This window comes from Cervus canadensis, chromosome 29 (assembly GCF_019320065.1).
Source record: "Cervus canadensis isolate Bull #8, Minnesota chromosome 29, ASM1932006v1, whole genome shotgun sequence".
Lineage (NCBI taxonomy): Eukaryota > Metazoa > Chordata > Mammalia > Artiodactyla > Cervidae > Cervus > Cervus canadensis.
The window spans coordinates 45,636,131-45,659,130 of record NC_057414.1 but is presented as its reverse complement, the minus strand read 5'-3'; the positions used below and the strand labels follow the sequence as shown (position 1 = coordinate 45,659,130).

General features: G+C 65.4%; 2 protein-coding genes and 1 long non-coding RNA gene across 6 annotated transcripts; 2 read left to right on the top strand and 1 right to left on the bottom strand.

Annotated features, from left to right (window-relative positions):
- Window positions 1–2,645: 2,645 nt before the first annotated feature.
- Window positions 2,646–18,624, bottom strand: TSPAN32 (tetraspanin 32). Of its 4 annotated transcripts, none has more exons than XM_043451099.1 (9): window positions 18,507–18,624; window positions 17,482–17,596; window positions 16,631–16,728; window positions 12,305–12,379; window positions 6,514–6,615; window positions 5,982–6,068; window positions 4,555–4,638; window positions 4,280–4,350; window positions 2,646–3,860 (listed from the first exon to the last, which is right to left on the bottom strand). In XM_043451099.1, exons 1-9 carry the CDS (start codon window positions 18,570–18,572, stop codon window positions 3,659–3,661), a joined length of 900 nt encoding a protein of 299 aa, XP_043307034.1. In that variant the 5' UTR covers window positions 18,573–18,624; the 3' UTR covers window positions 2,646–3,658. The 4 variants fall into 4 exon arrangements, with proteins under 4 accessions (XP_043307034.1, XP_043307036.1, XP_043307035.1 ...); XM_043451101.1 differs by having other exon boundaries at window positions 18,500–18,607; XM_043451100.1 differs by lacking the exon at window positions 16,631–16,728 and having other exon boundaries at window positions 4,555–4,694.
- On the top strand, window positions 7,679–13,939 carry LOC122430514. Its single transcript, XM_043451097.1, has 2 exons — window positions 7,679–9,154; window positions 9,260–13,939. Exon 2 carries the CDS (start codon window positions 10,634–10,636, stop codon window positions 11,660–11,662), a length of 1,029 nt encoding a protein of 342 aa, XP_043307032.1. The 5' UTR covers window positions 7,679–9,154; window positions 9,260–10,633; the 3' UTR covers window positions 11,663–13,939.
- On the top strand, window positions 15,741–17,854 carry LOC122430517. The gene is made up of 4 exons (XR_006266339.1): window positions 15,741–16,176; window positions 16,582–16,740; window positions 17,123–17,301; window positions 17,505–17,854. It is a non-coding gene; the product is annotated as an uncharacterized LOC122430517 (long non-coding RNA).
- Window positions 18,625–23,000: the final 4,376 nt, after the last annotated feature.

Genomic DNA, 23,000 nt, shown 5'->3' with positions numbered 1-23,000 from the left:
CTCTCGTTGTCTCAGTCCACGGGCTGCTGACCTTGAGTTCACCCCTGCCCCCCAGACCCCCTGCCAATGAGATCTGGAGGAGGCACCGTGGGTCACTTCGGTGAGTAAACCCTGTGAACACAGGTCCTCGTTGGGTCCCGGGGACAGAGATGTGTCCCCCCGCGCCTCGGTCCCCTGTGCACGGGAGGCGGAAGCCTTGTCTGGGCATCTGCTTTGCTTTCACCTGCATCCAGGCAGCACGTTGGGGTGCTGACTTTGACCGATGTGCAGAGCTGGTGGAGGCGCCCCAGGGTCACAGGACTTGGTCCTTGTGACCCAGGGACCCCAGGGCCCCAGCGGCTGCCGGGGAAGCTGAGATGCAGGATGCCAGTGCCAGCCCTGTGTGGGCACACAGCCGCGCCCTTTGCGAGGACCTCACCTCCCTTTGGGACTTCTCGTTCGGCTCCCGTCTGGGCCGGGGGAGAGGTGGCCCCCTGCACATGGGGCGGCAGGGTGACCCGAGCTGCCCGTCCTGAAGGGGGTGTCATCTGGGCACTGGGTCATGTAGCTGGGCAGGCCAGCAGCTCCCCATCGCCCAGTGAGGTTGGGGGTCTGGACTCTTGTAAGGTCCTTGGCGCCCGTGGCAGGAGGCAGCGTCTCCTTCCCCAACCAGCCCTGTGCTGCCTGCTGGCCCCGTGAAAAGCAGAGGGCGGGGAGAGAAGCCGCCTGTGGGCCCAGCAGGACCCCCCTACAGCTGCAGGCCCAGACTGTCACAGTCACGCGTCCCGCTCTGCACCACAAGACCGGCCTGCCCCCTGGAAGCAGGTTCACGGCCGTGAGACCCCGCGTTGGTCAGGAGCCTCCAGAGAAACCGCACCAGAGGGATGCGCGCGTGAGTGCTCACTCACTCAGTCGTGTCTGACTCTTTGTGACCCCCTGGAGCCTGCCAGGCTCCTCTGCCCTGGCATTCTCCAGGCAAGAATGCTGGAATGGGCCACCATGTCCTCCTCCAGGGGATCTTTCCCACCCAGGGGCGGAACTCGCATCTCTTACGTCTCCTGCGTTGGCGGGCCGTTCTTTACCGCTGGTGTCACCTGGGAAGCCCACCAGTGGGATATCTGTCTCTATACCACCCATCCATCCTCCGCTCATCCACCCCTCCATCTCCCCACCCTTCCATCTCCCCACCCTTCCATCTCTCCATCCTTCCATCCACACACCCATCCACCTACCATCCAGCTATTTACCTGCCTTCCTGTCTATAAAACATGTACTACGAGGAAATGGCTCTCGTGGTTACGGGGCTGGGAATGGGCACACTGGCGGCCCAGGAGGACCAGTTTGGTGACATCACCCAGCCTGAGTCTGGAGGCCTGAACCCCAGCGATGCTGTAAACCCGGGGCTGAGGGCAGGAGGAGGCGCCAGGAGCCGCCCCAGCTCAGGGGGTGGGGCCGGAGGAGGGCGGGTTCTCTTTTCGCCCCTGCTGTGTTCCGTTCAGGCCTCAGGGGACCGGCTGGTGCCCCCCAACATGGGGGAGGCCACCTACTTTCCTGCGCCAACCTCCCCGGGAAACACTACCCCGCCAGCCGCCCCAGAAGTCACGGCCCACCTGGCGGGTCATGCTGGTGAACACGGCCCCCGCTTCATGGGAAGGGCAGCGATGGTTCCCACCGGCCGGCCCTTGTCCTGCGTGTGAGTGCCCCCCGCCCGCGCCCCTACTTCCCTTATTTACCGACTTGACGCCCTGCTGCGTCCTGGTTCCTCACTGATCCCTGTTTCTGGGCAAGGAGCTGACCTTACAGACAGAGGGGCAAGGCAAGGGGAGGTGCCCTGGGCTCCCCGAGGGCCACCCCGGACCACGCTCCTTAAGGAGAAGACCCCCCGGGACGGCAGCCCAGCCTGGCATCGTCAGGACCACGGCCGGGACAGTGGGGCGACAATGGCCCTGTGTCCTGGAGGACATACTAGTCAATGCCGCCATCGCCCCCAAATCAGGATGCACGGGGTGGGGGCCGCGTGGGGGGGGCCCGCTTCCTGTGATTAGAGTGAATGGGCGGCTCGCAAGCGTTCTGCCTCTCACCCCTGTTGGTCCCTGCTTGCCTGGTTTTCAGTCCCAGCAAAGGGATGCTTTGAACAAAACAATGGTGACCTTGAGTTGGAAGGAGGTGGGGGTCCCACCTGGCCCACCCGGGGCTCCTCTGCCAGTGGATTCAGGGGCCTGGAAGGGGGCCACGGTGATGGGTGGGTGATGGGATCAAGAGGAAATGGGGTCCTGCTCCTGACTGAGCGCGGGATGAGGGGGTGATGAGTCCCCAGCAGAGGTGACCACAGGAAGGAGGCCTTCCTTCCCAGCATCCTCCCCACGAAGAGTGGGCTCACCAACAGGAGAAGCAGGGGAGAGGGCCGGGACTGGGTGGGGCGGGAGAGAGCAGCGAGCCTGGCCGCGGAGGGAGCGCACACGCCCGCAGGTTCCGGCGCAGACCCTCCTGCGTGCTCATATCCGTCTCTAGGGAATCTGACCCTGACGCACGTCTTCTCCTCTCTTCCTCTTTGGTCCTCGGCCTGGCTGCCCGGCCCCTGCGGTGGAAGCGCCGAGCGTCTAGCGCCGGACTGCCAGGGAAATCCCTGCTACAGGCCCGTTCCCGCTTCTTCCCAGCAGTACTGGTGCCTTCCTTCAAGTTTATTTTGTAAGATGAGAAGAACAGAACCGGGAGAGGAACACACCTCCCCGGAGGCCCTGGACGATTACCAAACGCAGAACTGCGGAACCGCGAGGCTTCTGCCCACGAGCTTCCGGCGCAAGTCTGCTTTGTCCCGGGGGAGCCGTCTTGCTCTGGGAGGTGTACTGCGGAGAGGGTGTGTGACCGCAGGCAGCGGGCGTTGGTCACTCTGTCCCCGTTCGGCTGCACCTCACAGACGCTGCTCCTTGCTGGGGAGGAAGCCGACTCTGCCAGTTTCGGTGGGGGCGGGGCTGCACCCCCTTGGTGGAAGCTGAGCGGGCCAGGCCGTGTTCCCTTATCCTTTGGCAGTTACAGTGGGGCCCCCGAGCTGGGCTGGGCCAGTCTGGGGTCCCTCCCAGGACTCTGGGACTTGAGCCCAGGATGCCAGTCGTCAGGTGGTCGGATGGCGGGCAGGGGAGCGGCAGCAGGCAGGAGTTCTCAGATGCACCCCCGGGACCGTGCGCACAGCATCACTACACGCGTGATTTCTCCTTATGCCGGGGAGGTCACCGGGTGGTCCTCACCTAACCACCTGGGCCTGCAGACAGCCCTCCCGCCCGGAGGGTCAGAGGGGAGCAGGGGCCCTCCTGCCTGCGGCGTGAGGATGGGGGGCCGTGTGAGGAGGGGAAGCGGTCTCTGGAGGAGAGCAGGCCGGGGACAGCCCACACGGGTGGGGCCTCAGTCTTGACGCTGCGCAGAACTGAACTGCCCCGTCTGCCCGAGCCTGCAGTGGGTCCTCCCATCTCCCCAGAGCCTGTGGGTGGGGGGCCAGGGAGCCCTACCAAGCCCACCTTCTCCCTCTGCCCGCACTCTCACCCCGCTAGCCTCTCCCCAGAGCCTGCGGTTGACCCCTGCTCCCCCAGCCCCCCGTCGGCTTAAACGGAGGTGCTGGTCTGGTCAAGCCTCCTCTCCCCGCACCCCACCACGTGGAGGGAAACCGCCTCCCCTCCCACCAGGGTCACATGCGAGTGCAGACCGTAGCGTCTCCGCTCCCGTGGGCAGGCGGGTGGGTGTCCCGGGGCAGCAGAAGCTGACCAGAGCACCTGCTTGGACTCAGACGGCCCTTGGGAGCGTCCGCTTTGGACGGGCGGCGAGGAGATCGGGATCCCTCCTGGATGCATCTGTATACTCTGGGCTCCTGGGGAGGGTGGCTGCGGGCCCTGAGGGGCAGAGGGGTGGTGAGGACACAGAGGGGCCAGCCGGGGATCTGGGCCCGGAGGGCGTGCAGGTGGCCAGAGCAGAGGCTGGGTCAGCGGTGGCAGAGCCCGCAGCGTGGATGGAGGCAGGGGGCTGTCCTGGGGGCCCCAGCAGCCCCGTCTCCCCACGGTGGTGGAGATGCCCCTGTGAGACTCTGTGTCTGCAGGGCAGGGAGGGGGTGGAGCCTGCCTGGCCGAGTGCTTGCTGCCCCCAAGCACCTTCCCTAGGGTGTCGGCCTGGGCCCTCCATCCAGGGGCCCCACAACTGGGCAGAGGCGGGATCTTGGGAGCGGGAAAGGGTGGTGCTCTCTGCCCTCCTCCCGCACCTGCAGGCCTGTAGGACCCTTCTGGGGAGGTGGCGGCACGGGGGCGGGCGGGCCTACCGTTGGCTCACGGAGTATCTGCCTGAGCGGATGGTGAACCAGATGAAGGAGCTAAGCAGCATTGCGTACGCCTGGAGGGGGGGGGAGCACTTGTCCCAGCAGCTCTGGGGGCTCACTGTCCCCCCACCTCCCCGGGGGGAAGGGAGTCAGGGAGGCCACGTCACCGCCAGGCCTGCTCTTCCCTGCTCCCTGAGCAGGGCGAGCCTGCAGGTCCCCAGGACCCTGGGGGTGGGGGACCGCGGGGGACGAGGGCTGCGGGGGGCGGTGAGAGCTACCGTGAAGGCGAGGCCCAGGCTGATCAGGGTGGAGACGATGTTCCCGTGCACCCTCAGGAAGCTCTGGATCCCCTGCAGGCAGTCCTGGGCAGAGGGCAGCGTGTGGGCCCGGACTGCTCCTCCCGGCCCGGGCACGGCACCTTCGCAAGGCGTGTGGGGCCGCAGCGGCCACTGGGACCCAGGCTAGGGGTGCCGCCCGTCCCGGGACCCTCCCCAAGCTCTGGACAGGCACTGAAAACAGGCAGAGACAAGCAGGATGGAACCTGCCTCTGTGGGGATGAGGGGCTCCGGAGGTCCAGCGGGGCCTGCCTCTGGGTGAACCCTAAGCAGTGGTGTTGGGCCCTGTGTCTGCCCCCAGGGCAGGCTGAGACCCAGTTACTCTGGGTCCCAGGTTCCCTGTTGCGGGTGGGACACAGCCTGGCTGAGGAAAGGGCGCTGGCTAAGAGGGAGGGGTGTTCTTGCTCCATCCTGAACCTCCCCGGCCTCCCCAGGGCATGGTGTCCACAGAGGCACGCTGTCTCCAGGGAAGAGGGAGGGGACCGCCCCTGCTCTGAACCACTTTGGCTCCGGGGAAGGACTTGGCACTCCGGGCGGGGGCAGGCTGGGGCAGGGTGTGCGGTGGGGCAGGCAGGGTTGGGCTCTGAAGCCCGAGCTGGGGGAGAGGAGGCTGGCTTGGTGTCTGCCTGTCCATCTGCCCGTGAATCCCTTTGACAGGCTCTCGTCCCCGCCCCTGCGGCTGCACTTCCTCTTAGAAAGTGACAGGGGGTCCACCCTCCTGCCCCCTCCCCCGGGGGTCCCTTCCCACAAGGCCTTCACCGTCTCCCATGTCTCAGAAGGTGCAGGAGGCTGGCCTTCACCCCCATTTTGCAGACGAAGACCTGGGGCCTCCTCCTGGTGGTTTAAACAGGCCTCCCACCCCCGCCATCCCTCCTCTGCCCTTGCCCCCCTAGCGCCAGGGCCCAGGGCGCTGTGTTGGTTCTGTCCTGGGCTGGGCCTCCAGCCATTTGCATCCTCCTGTCTGTTTCTTGGAGGGTGGCCAGGAGCCTCTTGCCAGAGATGGGGCGAGTTTGTTCCTATGGGTGGGGGAGGGGAGCCAGGGGACAGGGGGAGGGGAGGCCATGTCTTCGGGAAGAAGAGGGTCCCTGCCTCCGACGGCCTCCTGGCCAGATTCAGGCCTGGGCTGACCTTCTAGGAAATGTCCTTCCGGATTCAGGGACACTGGCCCAGGCAGAGCCGCCCACTGCACTCTCTGGGCGTTTGGCACAGCTCAGCCCCTGGGTCTCCTACCCTCCCCTGCCCTTCTAGAGGGTTCTGATGGGAGGGTCTCAGTCCCCCACGCTGAGAGCTATGTCTGGGGCAGCCAGTGGGTGGGCGTGGCCCTGCTCTGGGGCTGAGCCCCCAGGGATGGTGGTGGGCCCTCCCCTCACCTGTCTGGTGGCCTCTTCCCCCTGACACAGGTCGGCCTCCGAGCCCCCCAGGAGCCCGAGGGGCGAGCTCTTGCCACAGCACCAGAACTGCAGGGGCAGAAGAGGGAGGCGGTTTGCTCTGAGAACCCCAGGGGCAGAGGGGAAACTGAGGCACGACGTCCTCCCCGCACCCCACCCCAGGCCAGGACGGGGGCTCAGGGTCAGGTGGCTGGCTCTGTAGGGGGCACCCAGCTCCCAGCAGCCTGGCCTGCGGGCACCGGGACGGGCTGTGCCACCTCCATCTGGAAGCTCACGTGTGGACGCGGGCTCTCGCCCTCTGCTCTGGGCCTGCGGACTCAGAAGCCGGGTCTCCTCGGGTGGACGGAAGACGGGCATGCTCTGCCCTGCGCCTCCCCCCGCCGTGGCGTGGTGACCCGGGACCCTCAGCTCAGCACCCGGTCAGCTGGCTCTGGGGGGCTGCTCCCCTGTGCCCCGTTTCTGGATGGCAGGCCGCCCAGAGCTGCCCCGGAGGGGTCCTCCTGCACGCCCTCACCGTGTCCTGCATGGCCACCAGCTCCTGCCGCCCGGTTCCGGACGTGCTCCTCACCACCTGGTCGTAGGCCCGGTCGTAGGCATCCAGCGCGGCGTCCTCCACCTGTGCAGAGGGCACCGGGAAGGCCGTGCTGGTGAAGCTCACGTCCCTGACGGACCCCCGAGGGCTCTCAGGTGCTGAGCAGCGCCCGGCCGGCCTCCTCCTCCTCCTGCTCCCTGGGGACCGGGCCCCCTGGAGCAGAGCCTGCGTCCCCTGGGTGAAGGTCACAGGGGTTCCCATGCTCCAGCTGTGGGGACCTCCCCCCAAGAACGATTGTTGATGCCACCCTTGCCCCTGGGGGTCCTGCAGGGTAAACCAACTCTTGTCTTACAGTGGGAGGAGGGCCCGGCCTAAGTGTCCACCTGCTTCTGCTGATCTGGAAACGCACGGTGGGGAGGGAAAGGCAAGGGTGGGCCTGGGGGAGACGGCCAGGAGCTGCCTCGTGCCAGGGCTCAGCTCACAGGGATGCTCCGGGTCTTCCCGCAGATCCATCCAGTACGTTCTGGAAAGCCCAGACAGCTGGGCTCCGGTCAAGGCCTAAGTACCCAGGGCTGACGAGGCCCCTTGGAGACGACGGAAGAGCAGAGCTCTGACTTCACGCCGTACCCCCTCCCCCAGACCTCCTTCTGTTGCCTCGCTTCTATGCCTTCTGAACTGTCCTCCCCTTGCAACTTATTTCTCCAGAGGCAAACTGGAATCCTGCCTTCTCCAGGGAGTCTTCTGTGATTGCGCTGGGGTCACTGGTCTGGCATGGGCAAGGCCTCTGGACTCCCCGCCCTCCTTCCCCGCCTCAGAGACCCTGAGCCCAGCCTCCCTTCCCTTCCTGCCCCCGAGTCGTGCGCCCGCTGGGATGGGTGGGCGGGTGCTCGGGGTACCCTGCTCTGGCCAGCCACCCCGCCCTCCAGAAAGGAAGTGGCTTCCCCACTCCCAGCCTGGAGGTCTTGGGGGCAGGTGGGCCGGGGGTGGTGTCGCCCAGTGCTGCCCAAAGCCCTGGTGCCCCTGTAGGGATGGGCGGATCTGCACCCCCAGCATCGCGCTCAGAGCTCATCACCCTTTTGGTGAGACCCAGATCTCAGAGCCGCCCGGATGCTTTGGCGGCTTTGTTCCCTACCCGAGGGGGAGGTGGGCAGCGTCCTGGGCGGGGGACCAGGCGCCAGGCTGGCCCCCCCTGCAGGAGGCCTGGCAAGGGGCCTTCTCTTGGGGGTGGAGACTGGCCAGGCTGTCCTGGTCTCTGTGGGAGGAGGTCCTGGGGGGTGCCTGGAGCCAGCCTGGGGTCAGGGGTGCAGGAGGCCATGACGGGGGTCTAACTCAGACCCCTCTCGTGGTTCCAGCTCGCCCCCACCTCCACTAGGGCCCAGGGAGACCTCGGCCCCTCTGAGGTGGGGTGCTGCTCCCAGGAACGCTGGCTGGAGGGGCATGCCCACTGGGGGTTGAGCTGTGTGTGTCTACCCCCTCCTACCTCCCCACCCCCATCCGACCCCAGAAGTGGGGGCCACAGGGTCCTCCTTCAGATGAGGAGGTGGATCCGACAAAGCCACACCCTGCCCGAGACCCCTGGCCTGGACGTGGGGGCCAGGCAGACTCTCCCAAGGCCCGGTGCCTGGGTGGGTGCTGCCCCATGGGGGCCCGGGCTCAGGGGCACAGGGGTCCTGTGTGTCTCTAGGAGAGAAGTTGGAGGGTGCTGGGAGGTCTCAGAGGCCCTTGGGCCCCGAGACTTGGGTGCTCCCTGGAGGGCGCCCTAATCTTTAAGCCCTGTCTCCCAAGGCTCCGGGGCTGCCCATCGGGACAGGGTTCCTGGGCTGCTGAAATCAGACCGAGGGCCTGGGGTGTCCCTGCCAGGCCAGCTCCCCACGAGGACCCCTCCCAGACTTGCTGACCACCCCTCCCATAGTCTGCTGGCCTGCCTGGCGGGGGATGCCTGGGGGTCGGGGGCAGTGGGAGCTGCAGGTGGTCCGCAGACCAGCCCCTGGTGGCCCAGGGCCGGCTCTGGCGGCTCGTGGACCATGGGGGAGGGGAGTGGCCTCCAGGGAGGGGCCCAGCCCAGGAGCTGGGGGACAGGCAGCCCTACACCAGCTCCGGCACCGCCGTACTCAGTCCGTGCCTGAATTATTAAGCGGGGCCTGGCAGTTAATCGCCCGCAGGCCTGTCTGGGGACTGGGCAGAGCGGCTCTCAGGCGCCCTCAAGCTTTGTATTCATAGCACGGCTGCCTAGTCCTGCTGAACGCCCGCCAAGCTTCAGGGCAGCTACCAGGGCCTGAGGCTGGGAGGGGGGCCCGGCCTGCAGGATGGCTCCGGGGCCACCGGAAGTCACGGCCGTCCTCAGGTAGGCGGGCCATCTGGACCCCGTGTTTCAGGGTCTCTCAGGGGGTCACTTGGGGGGAGTTCCAGGGGATAAATGGGGGTGACAGACCCCTTAGAGCAAATGCACGGCCCTTTGAGTGTCTCTGCTTCTGCCTCCAGGAGGACCCCACGGAAGAAGGCAAGATCTGCTGGCCTGGGTTGGCCTTGATGCCAAGGCCCCCGCAGGTTCCCAGGGTCAGGGGCACAGGACAGGCGGCTCCTCGGCCCCTGCCCCCCAGGGCCCGCGCCCTCATGAGTGCGGGTACGGAGGTCAGACCCGGGCTCGGGGGCTGCAGGCAGGTTCCGCTCCTCCCTTCACCTGTGCTGGTTCATTCCCGCACAGGGAGGTCTTCATACTCCTTTACAGGCGAGGACACGGAGGCCCAGGAAAGTGGGCTGATTGCCCAAGAGAGCCGGGCGCGAGGCTGACCCCACCCAGGCCCCCCTGTGCCCACGCAGGTGTGGGAGGAAGCCCCAGCCCGCCCCGGGACCAGCCAGGGCCCGAACACTGGACCCCGAAGGCCAGCTCAGCACAGACCAGACCAGAACGACTTCTGGGGGGGCGGGGCCGTGCAGGGAGGAGGCCCAGCTGGGTCCTGTCTGTTTCCACCCCTTCCCCTTCCCAGAGCGGGAGCCCCAGAAGGGTTTCGGCCTGTGAGCCCCGCCTCCGCAGACCCACCAGCCATGGGCTTCGAGCTGTAAACACAAGGTCACAGCCAAGAAGGGGGACTGCAGCTGCCCGGGGGGCGCTGCCCTGCCAGGGCACTCTGGCAGCCGTCTTGGCAGGGAGGGACCACCCACGTGGTGACCCAGACCTCGCCTGGCCCGGCGGCTCCTGGGTGGTGGGTCAGCAGCCTGGCTCAGTGCTCCTGGGTCACCGAGAACCGAGGCTGCCCTTCCGGGCTCCGAACCCCCCAAGAACCAGAGGGAATGTCCTCTTCCCCCTCTGGTCAGGGGTGGGTGACCCCAGATGATGCCAGGGTGGTGGTGAACAGTTTGGGGTGATCTTTGGGCAGGAACAGGAAAAAAGGCGTTGACTCAGGGCTAAGAGTCCTGACGGTGGCCCCCTCTGGCTCCGGCTCTGCCAGGGTGACCTGGCCCCCTCCCCATCCCCGTGGGCCTGAGTCCCTCCATCTGCGGACCAAGAGGATGGCACCACCCTGGAAGGTCTGGGGATGCCCTCCTCAACTCCAAGGAGTTCAGCGGTGGCAGGGGGGTGGGGGAACTAGGTCCGTGCTGCGGGTGAGGGAGGACAGGGCCAGAGTGGGTAAAGAAAAAGCATGAAAGTGTTAGTCGCTCAGTCGTGTCCGACTCTTGTGACCCCATGGACTGCAGCCCACCAGGCTCCTCTGTCCATGGGATTCTCCAGGCAAGAATACTGGAGTGGGTTGCCATCTCCTTCTCCAGGGGATCTTCCCAACCCAGGGATTGAACACGGCTCCTCCGCACCGCAGGCAGACTCTTTATCCACTGAGTCGCCAGGGAAGCCCTCTGGGCTTTAGAGTGGGTAACCACACACCTCAAAGCACACAGCACGAGCTTGGTCTCCTGACCCAGCCGTTCTCTGCATATTGCAGGAATATCTCGGGGCGCCCGTGCAACCAGGGGCCGGGGTCGCTGGGATCCCTGATACACGGTCAGACATACGCCACTGGTCACCTGCCTGCACGGGGTTTTGCCTGGAAACCCAGGATCTTCCAGGGCTTCCCTAGTGGCTGAGTCGATAAAGAATCTGTCTGCAATGCAGGAGACCTGGGTTCTATCCCTGGGTCAGGAAGACCCCCCCGGAGAAGGAAGTGGCAACCCACTCCAGTGTTCTTGCCTAGAAAATCCCGTGGCCAGAGAAGGCTGGCGGGCTATAGTTGCAAGTGCCAGATACGACTTAGTGACTAAACCACCGCCCCCCAGCAATGTCCTCCAGCAGGAGTGGCCGTGGTCTCCCCGGGCTGGTCCTTATGGAGTGCAGGGGAATCTGAGGCCCAAGGAGAGGAGAAAGGCATGCTCAGGGTCTCAGAAAGTCTGGCTGGACAGGGTCTGTGGGGCTGGGCTCCCCAGGGACTGCTTTGGGGTCTGGCCTGGGGCTTGGCTCTCACGTGCAAAGCCTGGCCCCGAGTTCTCCTGCCTGGTTTGTGTCCAATCCTGGGGGCTGGGGGAGGCCCCTGCAGGCACTGGCCGCTCAGAGAGCAGCGGGGCAAGCAGCCCCTTTGGGAGGGGCACCCGGGGGCTGCCCTTCAGACTACCAGCTCGGCTGGGGAGTGAAGCTGAGCCTGTCGGGGCCATGGGCACAGGGCGTGGTGGGCACTGGTGTTGGCCAGCCTCACTCTGCCCAGCTGAGACCCGCCACATGGACCAGCGGCGCCCCCTCCTCAGCCGACTGTGGACCCTCCCGGCCCTGCCAGTCCTCGGCCCCTGCAAACAGGAGCCCATCTGGGGCTGTGTCCCCGTCTCTCTGAACCTCTTGAGCACCCATTTCCTCTGTCTGGCCACAGAAGTTCTGACCTTGACCCCCAGCCCTGGTCTGGGAGGACTCAGCTCTGCTCATGGACTTGACCAGTTCCGTTTCCCAGGCAGGCTTTCAGCTCTGTCTCGGGGCCTGGAGTTCAGGCAGAATTTCTGGAAGGCCAGGCTGCCCCCGCCCCTGGTCACATGGGAGCGGTCCCTCCCGAGCTGTGGTCCTGCCCTCCTCCCTGGGGTTGCGCGCAACCTAGACCCAGGCCCGCAGGCTTCAAGCCCCATTGTCCAGGGGCCGGCGTCCCACATGACTGCATGATCAGAACTGGGGCCTCCCTCCCTGCCAGTCTCGAGCTGCTCCGGGGTCGCTCGGAAGCAGCAGCACCCAGGGGACGGAGGGGTGGGTGGACGGAGGAAGGAAAGGAGAACAGAGCCCCCCCAAAGGGACCCACGCCCACCATCACCACGGTCACCGCCGGCGTGAGCGTCCCTGGGAAGAGCCCCCGGTGACCATGGAAGGAGCGGGTCGCCCAGGCAGCCCACCTGCAAGCAGGCCAGGGCCCGCCCTGAAGGACCACTGGACACTGCATCCCCTGTCCCGCGCCCCCGCTGCGAACAGGCCTCTCTCCCGGCCAGGCCCGGCCCCCATCAGGAGTGCAGTCCTCGAAGCTGCGTTTCCTGGAGCCAACCCCCCCAGTCAACCCTGCAGGCCTGGGAGGCTCCCCTCCCCCAAACCCCAGGTGCCATCTTCCGGGTCTCTGGGGGCCTTAGAGAGAAGTGGGTGTCCGCGGCCTGCACCTGCCTCCTTCCTGCCCCGGGAGCTGCTGCTCTCAGCCCAGCAGAGGGCCGGCCCGCAGGCAGAGAGTGTCCGCAGCGTGGTCCCCACACCCGCCCGTCTCCCCCGGTGACTGCAGGAGAGAGGGAGCAGGGGCCCTCCCTTGCGTGACGGGGCCGCGCTCACCTGGGTGGGGTTGTGGAGCCTCCAGAGGGCCGCCTGTGCCAGGGCGCAGAACACCAGGGCGAAGCTCAGGAAGGCCTGGGAGGGGGCGGGAGAGGAGGCACCTGAGTCCAGGCCCCGCCGTGGCCTGGCGGCTCCCCCTGCCGAGGGCAGGCCTGTGGCGGCGGGCGGGCACGCTGGCTCCCAGGCCTCTCTAGGCCCTTCTTGGGAGGCCCCCACGGCCGGCTTTGGCTTCCCAGGGCCCCAGGGAGGCAGGCGGTCAGGCCCTGGGATGAGGGAGAACCCTGCCGTCTGAGCCCGCGGCCAGGAAAGGCACCGACCCCAGAAAGGCCGGGGGACCTTCCCTGAGCCTGAGATTCAGATTCAGAACATGTGCCCCCTTTCAAGTGGTCTGGCCCGGAGGGCGGCTCGGGGGTGCGGGCTGCCCTGGATGTGCTGTGCTTCGTCACTCAGCCATGTCCGACTCTGACCCCACGGACTGGAGCCCGCCAGGCTCCTCTGTCCATGGGATTCTCCAGGCAAGAATACTGGAGCGGGTTGCCGTGCCCTCCTCCAGGGGATCTTCCTGACCCGGGGATCAAACTCGGGTCTCCTGCATTGCAGGTGGATTCTTTACCGACTGAGCCATCAGGGAATTGCTTGCATAGGAAGGGCCTTTTCCAAAAGGGACAAGTGGTTTTGCTTGGTTTTCTGAAACAGGCCTCCTGGAGGTTCAGGAGCTGGGGTTCTAACCAAGAGCATGGCCCGGTGGGCACCCTGAGACGGGGTGACCCCCAGCAGAGGTGCTCCTCTTCCCACCAGCGTGCCCCCCAGGACCCAGGGGGCCCGTCCACCTCCTGCCAATCCCTGGGCCTCGGGCTCTGGTGGACCCTTTCTCTCACGGGGTTTCTGAAGCTGATGATATTTGTCCCCTCCCCTGAAAATACACACACGTCCCCAAAGCTCTTTTGTGGGGCGTTTCAGAGGCTCACCCCCGGCTGCCCAGGCCCCTGCGCTGCCCTGGGGATGCACCGTGGTCTGACTGGTCACCTTGCGCTGGGGATGCTCCCATTCCGGCCTCGGGCTGAGCCGCCTCCAGGAGCTCTGGATGGTCAGTCCGCCTGCTGACCACCTGGCCCAGGGGTCTGGGGTCCAGGATCGCTCCCTCCCGGGAGTGGGACCGTCTGCTGCTGGGCCTGAGTGGCCAGGCTCTTCCAACCCAGGGGCCTTACTGGGGTGACACCAGCGAGTCCATGGCCAGCATGGGGTCCATGGCCAGCATGGAGGGACACCCCACTGCAGACACACTGACACTGCCCGGGCTGGACGGGGATGGAGACTGTTCCTTCTGCTCCACACTTGGTGGGCGTGAGGTGGTGTGTCCACCAGGCTCCAGGAGACAGGGGCCAGCCTGCCGGCTCCCAGACTCCACGCAGGGACAGGGACCTCCAGCTTCGCTCAGGGGCGGGAGGCCCACCAGCTTTCACCCCACGTTTCCTCCTGCCTGCCCAGGGGTCCACCAGGCCTCAGTCTCCAGATGGCTCTGGGATGCCTCTTCCTCCTCTCCTCCCCATCCTCCATTTCTCTCCCTCCTCCCCTTCCTCCCCCCTTCCTCTCATCCCTCCTTCCTCCTCCCCTCCTCTCCCTCCTCCCTCCTGCCCTCCCCCTCTCCTCTCCTCCTCCCCCTCTCCTCCCTCCCTCTCCTCCCTCTCCCTCCTCCCCCCTCCCCTCCTGTCCCTCCCTCCCTCCTCCCCTCCTCTCCTCCCCCCTCCCCCTCCTCCCCTCTCCGCCTCCTCTCCCTCCTCTCCCTCCTCCTCTCCCTCCTCTCCCTCCTCCTCTCCCTCCTCCCTCTTCTACTCCTCCCTCTCCTCCTCCTCCCGCCCCCAGGCTGGCCACGGGCCTCCTTCCCCATCTGGAAGCCATTGCCCAGCGCTGCCTCCCAGGCTGGAGGCCCGGAGCCAGCTCAAGGGACAAGCATTTTCCAGGAACTGTTCCATTCCTCGGGAGAGGGAGCATCACTCCGTGCCGCCCACCCGTCCGCCTTGCACGGAGGGTCCTGGGTGGCACACGGGCTTGGCTCCCGGGCCGCCTGTGTGCTGAGGCACCGGGTGCGGTGGGTCCCATGCCCGCCGCCCTCTCTCCTGACTCTAAACAACAGCATAAATAAATCCAAATGGCTTCCTTGGCGCAGCGGCCAGCCCTGCTCTCAGCCGCTCATTTCCTGTGTGCGAGGCTGGCTTGGGAGGAGGCGGGGGCAGGAAAGGGGAGCAGCAGGAAGGTGGGGGGCAGGACGGGCAAGATCACCCTCTTCCAGCCCCCGGGGGCTTGCACGCTCCAGACACACACAGACGCCAGACGCAACACCGCACCCCGGGGTGCACACACGGCCCCCGCTCAGCGGGTGGGCACGGGGGTGGGGTCCCCCCGCCCCTGCTCCCTCTCACCCGCCCGGGGGCAGTGCTGGGGTCCCGTCTTGGCCATGGGAGGCTGGGGTGCAGCAGGAGGCCAGTGGTGGGGCCCAACCCGCGTCCCGGGCAGGGAAGCAGAACCGAGGCCCTGATGCTCCCGGGTGCCTGCCCCAGAGCAGGGCGCAGAGCGCCGTGGTCGGGCAGAGAGGGAAGGGCCGAGCTCGGCGGCCAGCAACAGGAGCCTCCGGCAGAAGCAGCTTCAGGCCGCGGCTTTGCGCCCGGCACAATGGCGCCCCCTGGCGGCGGACGCGGCAGGCTGTCCCCGCCCGGACCTCCGGGTCTGGCCCCGCTGCCTGCCGCCTTGACCTCCAGCCGGGAGTCCCTGCAGCAGGCCCAGGCCTTAGGGCTCCCCTCCGTGGAGACAGTCCGCTTGCCTGGTCGGATGCCCCTGGGGCCTCCCTCCCTCCGCTGCCCAGCCGGACCACACAGGCCAGGTTGGTAGCACCGCCCACGCTCCTGTGGGTCCTGATTGGGACCCAGCTGCCAGATGGGCCTCTAGCACACCAGGGCCGGCCCGGCTCTGGGAGGTGACTCTGCCCCTGGCCTTGGTGTCGCTCAGTCGTGCCTGACTCTGCGACCCCGTGGACTGCAGCCCACCTGGCTCCTCTGTCTATGGGATTTTGCAGGCAAAGATACTGGAGTGGGTTGCCATTTCCTCCTCCAGGGGATCTTCCTGACCCAGGGATCGAACCTGGGTCTCCCGCACTGCGGGCAGATTCTTTACCGACTAAGCTACCTGGCCTTGGAGATGTCTGTAACCCAGGAGTCATTCAACACGTTTGCTGACCCTGCTGGCCACAAACCCCGCCGGCTGTGGGGACTCAGAAGGCTGCCAGGGAGCCCAGGGTTGGCAGCCTCAGAGTCCACCTGGGAAACATTGCCCCCAGCAGGAGCTCCCGGGGGGGCTGCCCCATGAACCGCTCCCAGGGTAGGGGTGGGGTCTGCGGGAGCAGAGGGCTGGAAGCAGGAAAGTGGGCGCTGCAGGGACCCGTGGAGTCCTAGGAAGGCTAGACTTGGTGTCTCGGGAGCTCAGAGGGGCTGGGGGTGAGGTGACAGCACCAGCCAGGGGCCGAGGCCCCGGTTCAGGCGAGAGAGGGGGTCTGGCAGGTGCAGCAGGACAGGCCGCTTGGAGGAGCAGGCACGGGGGCAGCAAAGACCCCTGCTGTGGGGCGAGGTCGGGGCGGGGGGGAGCCCCACCTCTGGCACTGCGTGCTGCTCGGGAGGAGCCCGGGGCCTTGGGGTCACGGCCCAGTCCTGACCTACGGGGGACCCATTGAGCCTGGCCTCATCCTAAAGGGTGGAATTCATCCGAACTGTGTTCCCAGAGCCTCCAGTATCACAGAACCAGACCTTCCGGGCCTCTGATCAGCACCCAAGGCCGGGAGGGCCATCGCTGCCTTTCAAAGCCCCCGTGGATGTGGGTGTGAGGTAGAATGCCCATCACACCACCCCTGGGGAAGGGTGCCCAGGTGGAGGGGTCCTGGCTGTCCTGGGTAAAAGGTCCCGACTCTCCTGAGTGGGGGGGGTGTCCTGACTCTGGGAGGAGGGGTTCCAACTGTCCCGGGTGGAGGGGTCCTGACTCCCAGGTGGGGGGTCTGACTCCCAGGTGGGGGAATCCTGACTCCTGGGTGGGGAGGTCCTGACCTCCGGGTGGGGGGATCCTGACTCCCTGGTTGAGGGGTCCTGACTCCCGGGTTGGGGGGTCCTGACTCTGGGTGGAGGGGTCCTGACTCCTGGGTGGGGGGAGGGTCATGACTGCTGGTTGAGGGGTCCTGACTCCCAGGTTGGGGGGGTCTTGGCCATCCCACACCCTTTGGGCTTCACTTTCCTTAGGGACACAGGGGCGAGGCGGGCTCCCCGGCCCCCAGCTTGGAGCACTCACCGCAGCCATGAGGCCCCCGGCCCCTCTCACAGTGGCTGCGGCGCTCAGCACGGCCCCCAGGGTCAGGAGTGCAGCCAGGACGATTCCAGCGAAGAAGGCTGGGGGCAGAGGTGGGGGTGCGTCAGGGTGCCCAGGCAGGGGTCCTGGGTGCGCAAGAGTGGACTCGGGGCTGCTGGGCTTCCGGGGGCCCTGAAGGGGCCTCATCTTCTCTGCAGGGATGTGCCCACCCCCACCGCCACCCCGCACTGCCCCTTCCCCCTCCCCTCCCCCTGTCCCCCCCGCACTGCCCCCCCACCCCCCCACCGGCCATCAGAAGCCCGTTCCTGCCCCCAGGCCCTGCTGACAGGCTAGTAATCTTATCAGTCCAGGCCCAGCCCCACGCTTCCTGCTTCCAGGGGTCTGGGGTTTGGGGCTCGAGATAAAAACAGGAGGCCTGGGGCTAGGACCACCGTTCCCCGCCAGCCTCGGTTTCACCATATCTGCCCTCCTCAGCCTCTGGTGATCTCTCCTGAGGCCAAGACCCCCAGGGGTGGGGTTGGAGGCACATGATGCCATCTCTCTGAGCTGCTCAAGGCCTCAGCGTGGGTGAGCACACCTTCCTGGACGTGGAGGACAGGGCCTGGATACCCCCCGACATACCCATGCTGCCCCAGGGGCCCAGGAAGATCCAGGTGGGCCCAGGCTCTGCCCAGGGGAGCTGGGACCCCAGGGCGGCCCCTCCTGCCTCTGACCCTGCTGCCTGCCCCAGCCCAGCTTCGCTCAGCGGTCCTCCCCCCGCCCAGGGCTCCTCCCCAGCCGCCTTTGCCCATGAAGCCCCCTCCCCAGCAGTGGCCGCCCACAACGTCACTCACCCCAGTGGTGCACGGCCTCATAGGTTCTCCTGTCTGCGGACACGTGGCCGATGACAGCAAAGTGGGGCCCGAAGTAGCTGAGCGCGGCCGTGGCAGCCATGGCGGAGCCCAGGAGCTGTGGGCAGGCACGTCCAGCTGGTGGGCACGGGGCTGGGCACCAACACCCGCCACCCATCTCCGCATCCTGGTCTCACGAGACACAGGGTCAGCTGCAGAGCTTCCAAGTTTCTGGGGGTGGCCTCAGCGGGGCCTTTGCTGCAGACACCTACCCCCACACCCTCACACACAGACATCCCACACGGAGACACCCCACCACACACACACAGACACCCCATCACACAGAGACACCCCACTACACATGCAGACACCCCACTACACACAGACACTCCATCACACACACTCCACTACACACACAGACACCCCATCACACAGAGACACCCCACTACACATGCAGACACCCCACTACACACAGACACCACACCACACACACCCCACTACACACACAGACACCCCATCACAGACACCCCAGCACACACAGACACCCCACTACACACACAGACACCCCATCACACACACCACACAGACTCACATTCACACCGCCCCATTGCCAGCACACACACTCACTGTCCAGGGCCCCGAGCGCCCAGAACCTCTGAGGGTTCTGTTTGTGGACCCCCAGCCCTCTCAGCCCCCCGCCTCCTGTGAGAGCACCTCCAAGGGCAGGAGGCCAGCCCCCCCCACCACTGCGCCCCTGGGAGACTTCTCTCCGACCCCAGTTCACCAGCCACCCAAGGCCCTCAGGCCATCAGCAGGCCCCTTGCTGCCTGGCAGGAGGACGGACACTGCGCGTGGGGCAACCTTTTGCCGCCAAGACTGTGCCCGCAGGACCCCAGGTGCATGTGCACGGGGGCAGCAAGGCGGGTGTGTGTGTTAGGGGGAGGACCCACAGTTCTGGAGGCCCAGGAGCACGGCGCACCCTCCCCCACCCCCACCCCCCACTGCCTCCTGCCCAGCTTGCCTGTTACCAGAACAAAGAAGCTGGTGGCCAGCATCTGGCATTTGGCCACCCTGACTCGACGGCAAGGCTCCATGGAGGTTCCTCTGCTTTCCTCTGCTCTCCTCTGCCCTCCCCTCCCCTCCCCTCCTTCCCCTCCCCTCCCCTCCCCTCCCCTCCCCTGCCCTCTCCTCCTTCCCCTCCCCTCCCTTGCCCTCTCCTCCTTCCCCTCCCCTCCCCTCCCCTCCCTTCCCCTCCCCTGCCCTCCCCTGCCCTCCCCTCCCCTCCCTTCCCACTGTGGTTTTGTTTTCCAGCTGGGTGGGGACCTCAGACCACAGTTGCCCACGGAGGAGCTGGGTTGGTCAGACCACAGTTGCCCGCGGAGGAGCTGGGTTGGTCGGTCACCCATCTGTCTCTTTGTCAGCATACCCAGGAACTGAGCCTCTGGGTGCCCCAGAGAAAGGGCAGGGAGGAGGCGGGGCGGGCAATGCCAGCTTCCATCCCCCTGCTGCCCCTCCCCTGGCTCAATCCCCCAGGACAGGAACAGGTAAATGAGGCCTCCCTGAAGGGTGCGCCCTTGCTCCTGGCAGGGCCGTGGAGGACCCTGGGAGGAAGTGGGCGGTGAGAGAGGGCCCCTGGGTGGGGGTGAGCTTCCCGTCCTAGGAGTGTGCAAGCAGAGACTGGACCCCCGGGGAGTCCCGCCTGGGGCGGCTGTCCTTGCAGGACTTTGGGGAGAGGCTGTATATGAATTTCTCTATCGAAACACTGTCTTACGAAACACCTTTCAAAATGTTCTGTGACTTCAACATTTTCCAAAAAGCCACTTGATTTTCGATGCTTCAGCGGCACAGATGAGTAATTTAGAGCGGAGTGTGCAGGGGGAGGGGGCTGGGCCCCTCTCTGCACCCACGTTGAGGCTCTGTCGGAACTTGAGTCCGTGATTAAACCTCCTGACATGAACCCAGGGCTGCACTTGTGGGTGGCTGGATCCAGCGCGGCCTGGGGAGCGGGGGACACGTGGTGAGACCCCGGTCTGGGTCCCTTCTGGGCCAGCTGGAACAGCGGGGGCCCCCGCTGCGGTCCTCCAGGGCTGACCGGAGCGGGCTGCCTGGGCACAGCTCCCCTCCCGTGCTGGAATCACCCCGCTTCCACATCTCATCATGTGGGTCCTCAGGGCACCGGGGGCTGAGGGGGGCCTCAGCCGGGGAGGACAGGTGCCCCAGACAGCTGTCACCATGTCTCCCGTGACGCCTTGGCCTTCTAGAAGCCAGCAGAGTGCAGCCTGTGCTAGCCGGCATCTCCGCCACAGCCTTCCCCTCCCCCTTCAGAGCAGGGGCAGCCAGGACCCTCATCCACCGCGGTGCCCCCAGCTGCCCCATTGCGCCAGGAATCCCGCCCTGTTTCCGCAGGGGCAGGAGAGGGGCCCCAACATCCCAGCCTGTGCTTTGAGCTGGTGAAGCTGAGCTGCGGCCCGAGGGGCCAGAGGGAGTGGAAGTCCTGGATTGGGGTGGAATTTGGGGCCATGGGCTGGGGGCTGGCCGCCTGGACCCGCCCTCCTGCAGAGACGAGCCAATCGCCACCCTGCTGGCCTCACTTCTGGAACTGTCTGCCTCTGACTTGGAATTGGATGTCCTGACCTTTTCCCAAAGGTCAGACCTGGCTTCTTGACCTGCTCCTGCCGAGTGCCGACCTACGCCAGGCACTTGGCACAGGTGACCTGACCGTGTTTCCCCACATCAGCCCCTGGCCCTCTGTGGGCAGGAAACGAGGCTTCCTTGGGGACCAGGCTGCTGGTGACTGAGCCCGCCTCAGACCCCCTCAAGTCCAGGCCTCTGATTGAGGCCCCCCTGCCCTGGGCCCGCTGCCTGGCGGGGAGCCTGGCCCACGTGGGGTGCCGTTCACACCTGCCCCAGGAAGCCCGTTTCCACACCCTCTGGCTACAACAGCCGGTCTGAGACAGGAAGTGACATCTGGAGGGGAAGTGCTGGCTTCACCCAGCTCCCTGACCCTCAGCCACTCACTTCCCCTCTGGCACCCAGGGCGGCCACCCCTCCCGAGGGCAGCGCGGGCTCGCAGGAGCCAGCAGGGCGCCCATAACAGCAGCTTCTGTCGGAGGCGCTGGGCCGGGGGACCGACCCCCACCCTGCACGGACCCTGTGCCAAGGGTCCCGCCATGAGCTGCCTGGGCTGCTCCTCTCTCCGTGTCCACGGGCCATGTGTGTGTACATGTGTGCCAGCCCGTGCACATGTCTGCGTGTGCATACGTGTGCACCCACATGTGTCCGTGTAACGGTCTTTGCCGGCCAGTGACCTCCTTGTTTCTCCCTCTTCCTGCCCACGTCTAATAATTGCTCGGTTAATAGAAAGCTGTTTTGTCAGGGGAGCCAACTGACATAGCTCCTCATGGCCATGGCTGGGACGCTTTGAGCAACAGAATAAATAACAGATTGATGACAACCCACGATGTTAAACAAACATCCATATCCATGCTGGTCCAAAGGAAGGAAGAATACACCAGTGGGAGAGGAGAGAGACTGCCTGTGCAGAAGGATCCCAAGGAGCGGGTGTGGATCCTCCCCCGTTGGGGGAGCACCTCCTTCCGGTCCCCCTGGGGCTCCGGCAAGCACTCCTCAGCCAGGCGGTCGCGGGCAGCGCTGCCAGGGTGAGGCGTGTCGAGGGCTGTGTCAATGGGACACAACGGGCGGGTGCCTCACCCCTGTGTCTTCCTGCCCAAACCCACAGCCCTGGTCTGACTGCAGCGCAAGCCCCCGGCAAACTCCAGCAGAGGGGTGTCCTCCCGCATACCCGCCCCCCACATGTCCAAGGTCACCGAAGCTGTCATGGCCCAGAGGAGCCAAGGAGATGGGACAGCCATGCGTGTGGGTCTTGGGATGGGCCCAGTTCAGAAAAGAGAGGGCAGGCAAGGACTGAAGAGAGCTGAGTGCCGTGCGGGCTCTAGTCAGTGATAACGGACCCCCGTTAAGTGAATGGCGTGACTGATTCCCCGCACTCCCGTCAGACACTGGTATTGGGAGGCGGTAGGGGTGCAGTGGTATTGGTGAACTTATCTTTGCAACTCCTTTTTGTAAATTTGAAACTATTCTCAAATAAACTTTATTTAAAAACATGGTGTTGGCTGCCACCCCTGTCTCAGGGTGCAGAGGGGTTGGCTCTGCCCGTCCACTTACTGGGGCGTGAACTCTTGGCCCCAGGCCTGACTGAACCCCACTCCACTAACTGCTCATCACCAAGATGTTCATGGGCTCGGTGATGGCACTGTCCCCCACCCACCTGTCCACCCCTCTCACGCCCTTCCGCGCAGTTGTGGCTTCACCACTTGGCCCCTTGCTCCTGTCTGCTGTCTGCCGCCTGCCTCAGTTTACCTGGGCAGTGGCCTCTGGGAATCCGAGCGGGGGTTTTAGCCATGAAGCAGGCCGCTCCTACCACGAGGCTACTTCCCTGGGCCAGGAGGTGGCAGCCTCCGCCCGGCTTCCTAACAACTGCCCCGAGGGACATGTCCCTCCTCCTTCTCCTCGGAGGAGATGTTCGGCCTCACGGGCTGGTGCCACGGCCTCCTGACCCAGGAAGGAGTCCCCGGGCCGCCCGTGAGCACATCACCTCCCCGCAGCGTGGAGGGTGGGGCTCTGCCAGCCTCCCGGGCGGCGCTGAGGGCCAAGAAGGACCCCGAGTGCGGTCTCTGGCTTTCTCTCTGCCCTCCAGCCAGATTCTGACGCTGTCGCAGCCACCCAGACGTGTCCGCCCTGGGCAGCGTCTCCTGGGGAGGGTTTTCTTCCCGGACATCTTACATCTGGTGACCTGTGTGAGCTCCGGGGCCCCTGACCAGCTTTCTCTCCACAGGGTGTCATGTTGGTCCATTACCTCGATGACATCCTGCTGATCGGGTCCCGTGAGCAGGAAGTGGGGGTCATTCAGACACTGTGTTACCACGGGCCATGCTGGAGGGTGGGAAATAAATCCCGCAGAACTGGCTGCCTGCTACCTGGTGACCCTCGAGGGGTCCGGAGCATGTCTGGGGCACTTTGAGGCCCACATCTGGCCCTTCTTGCTGCTTAAGAAGATGCCTGATGCCCAGGGGGCCTCTTTGGTTTTGTGTGTGTGTGTGTTTTAACATTTACATCACTTCATGGCAGATCGATAGAGGAAAATGGAAACAGTGGCAGATCTTATTTTCTTGGGCTCCAAAATCACTGCAGATGGTGACTTCAGCCATGAAATTAAAAGACGCTACTCCTTGGAAGAAAAGCTATGACAAACCTAGACAGCATATTACAAAGCAGAGATAGAACTTGGCCAACAAAGTTCTGTACAGTCAGAGCTATGGTTTTCCAGTAGTCATGTACGGATGTGAGAGTCGGACCATAAAAAAGGCTGAGCATTGAAGAATTGATGCCTTCGAAATGTGGTGTTGGAGAAGACTCTTGAGAGTCCCTTGGACAGCAAGGAGATCAAACGAGTCCATCCTAAAGGAAATCAACCCTGCACATTCATTTGAAGGACTGATGCT

Coding starts and splice junctions, on each gene's coding strand:
- LOC122430514 (XM_043451097.1), top strand. CDS start 10,634: ATGCAGGAGACCTGGGTTCTATCCCTGGGTCAGGAAGACCCCCCCGGA.
- TSPAN32 (XM_043451099.1), bottom strand. CDS start 18,572: ATGGAGCCTTGCCGTCGAGTCAGGGTGGCCAAATGCCAGATGCTGGCC. Junction 6,069..6,513: donor TGGTGGCCATGCAGGACACG/GTGAGGGCGTGC, acceptor CTGCCCCTGCAG/TTCTGGTGCTGTGGCAAGAG. Junction 4,351..4,554: donor GCCTGGGCCTCGCCTTCACG/GTAGCTCTCACC, acceptor CCCCCCCTCCAG/GCGTACGCAATGCTGCTTAG.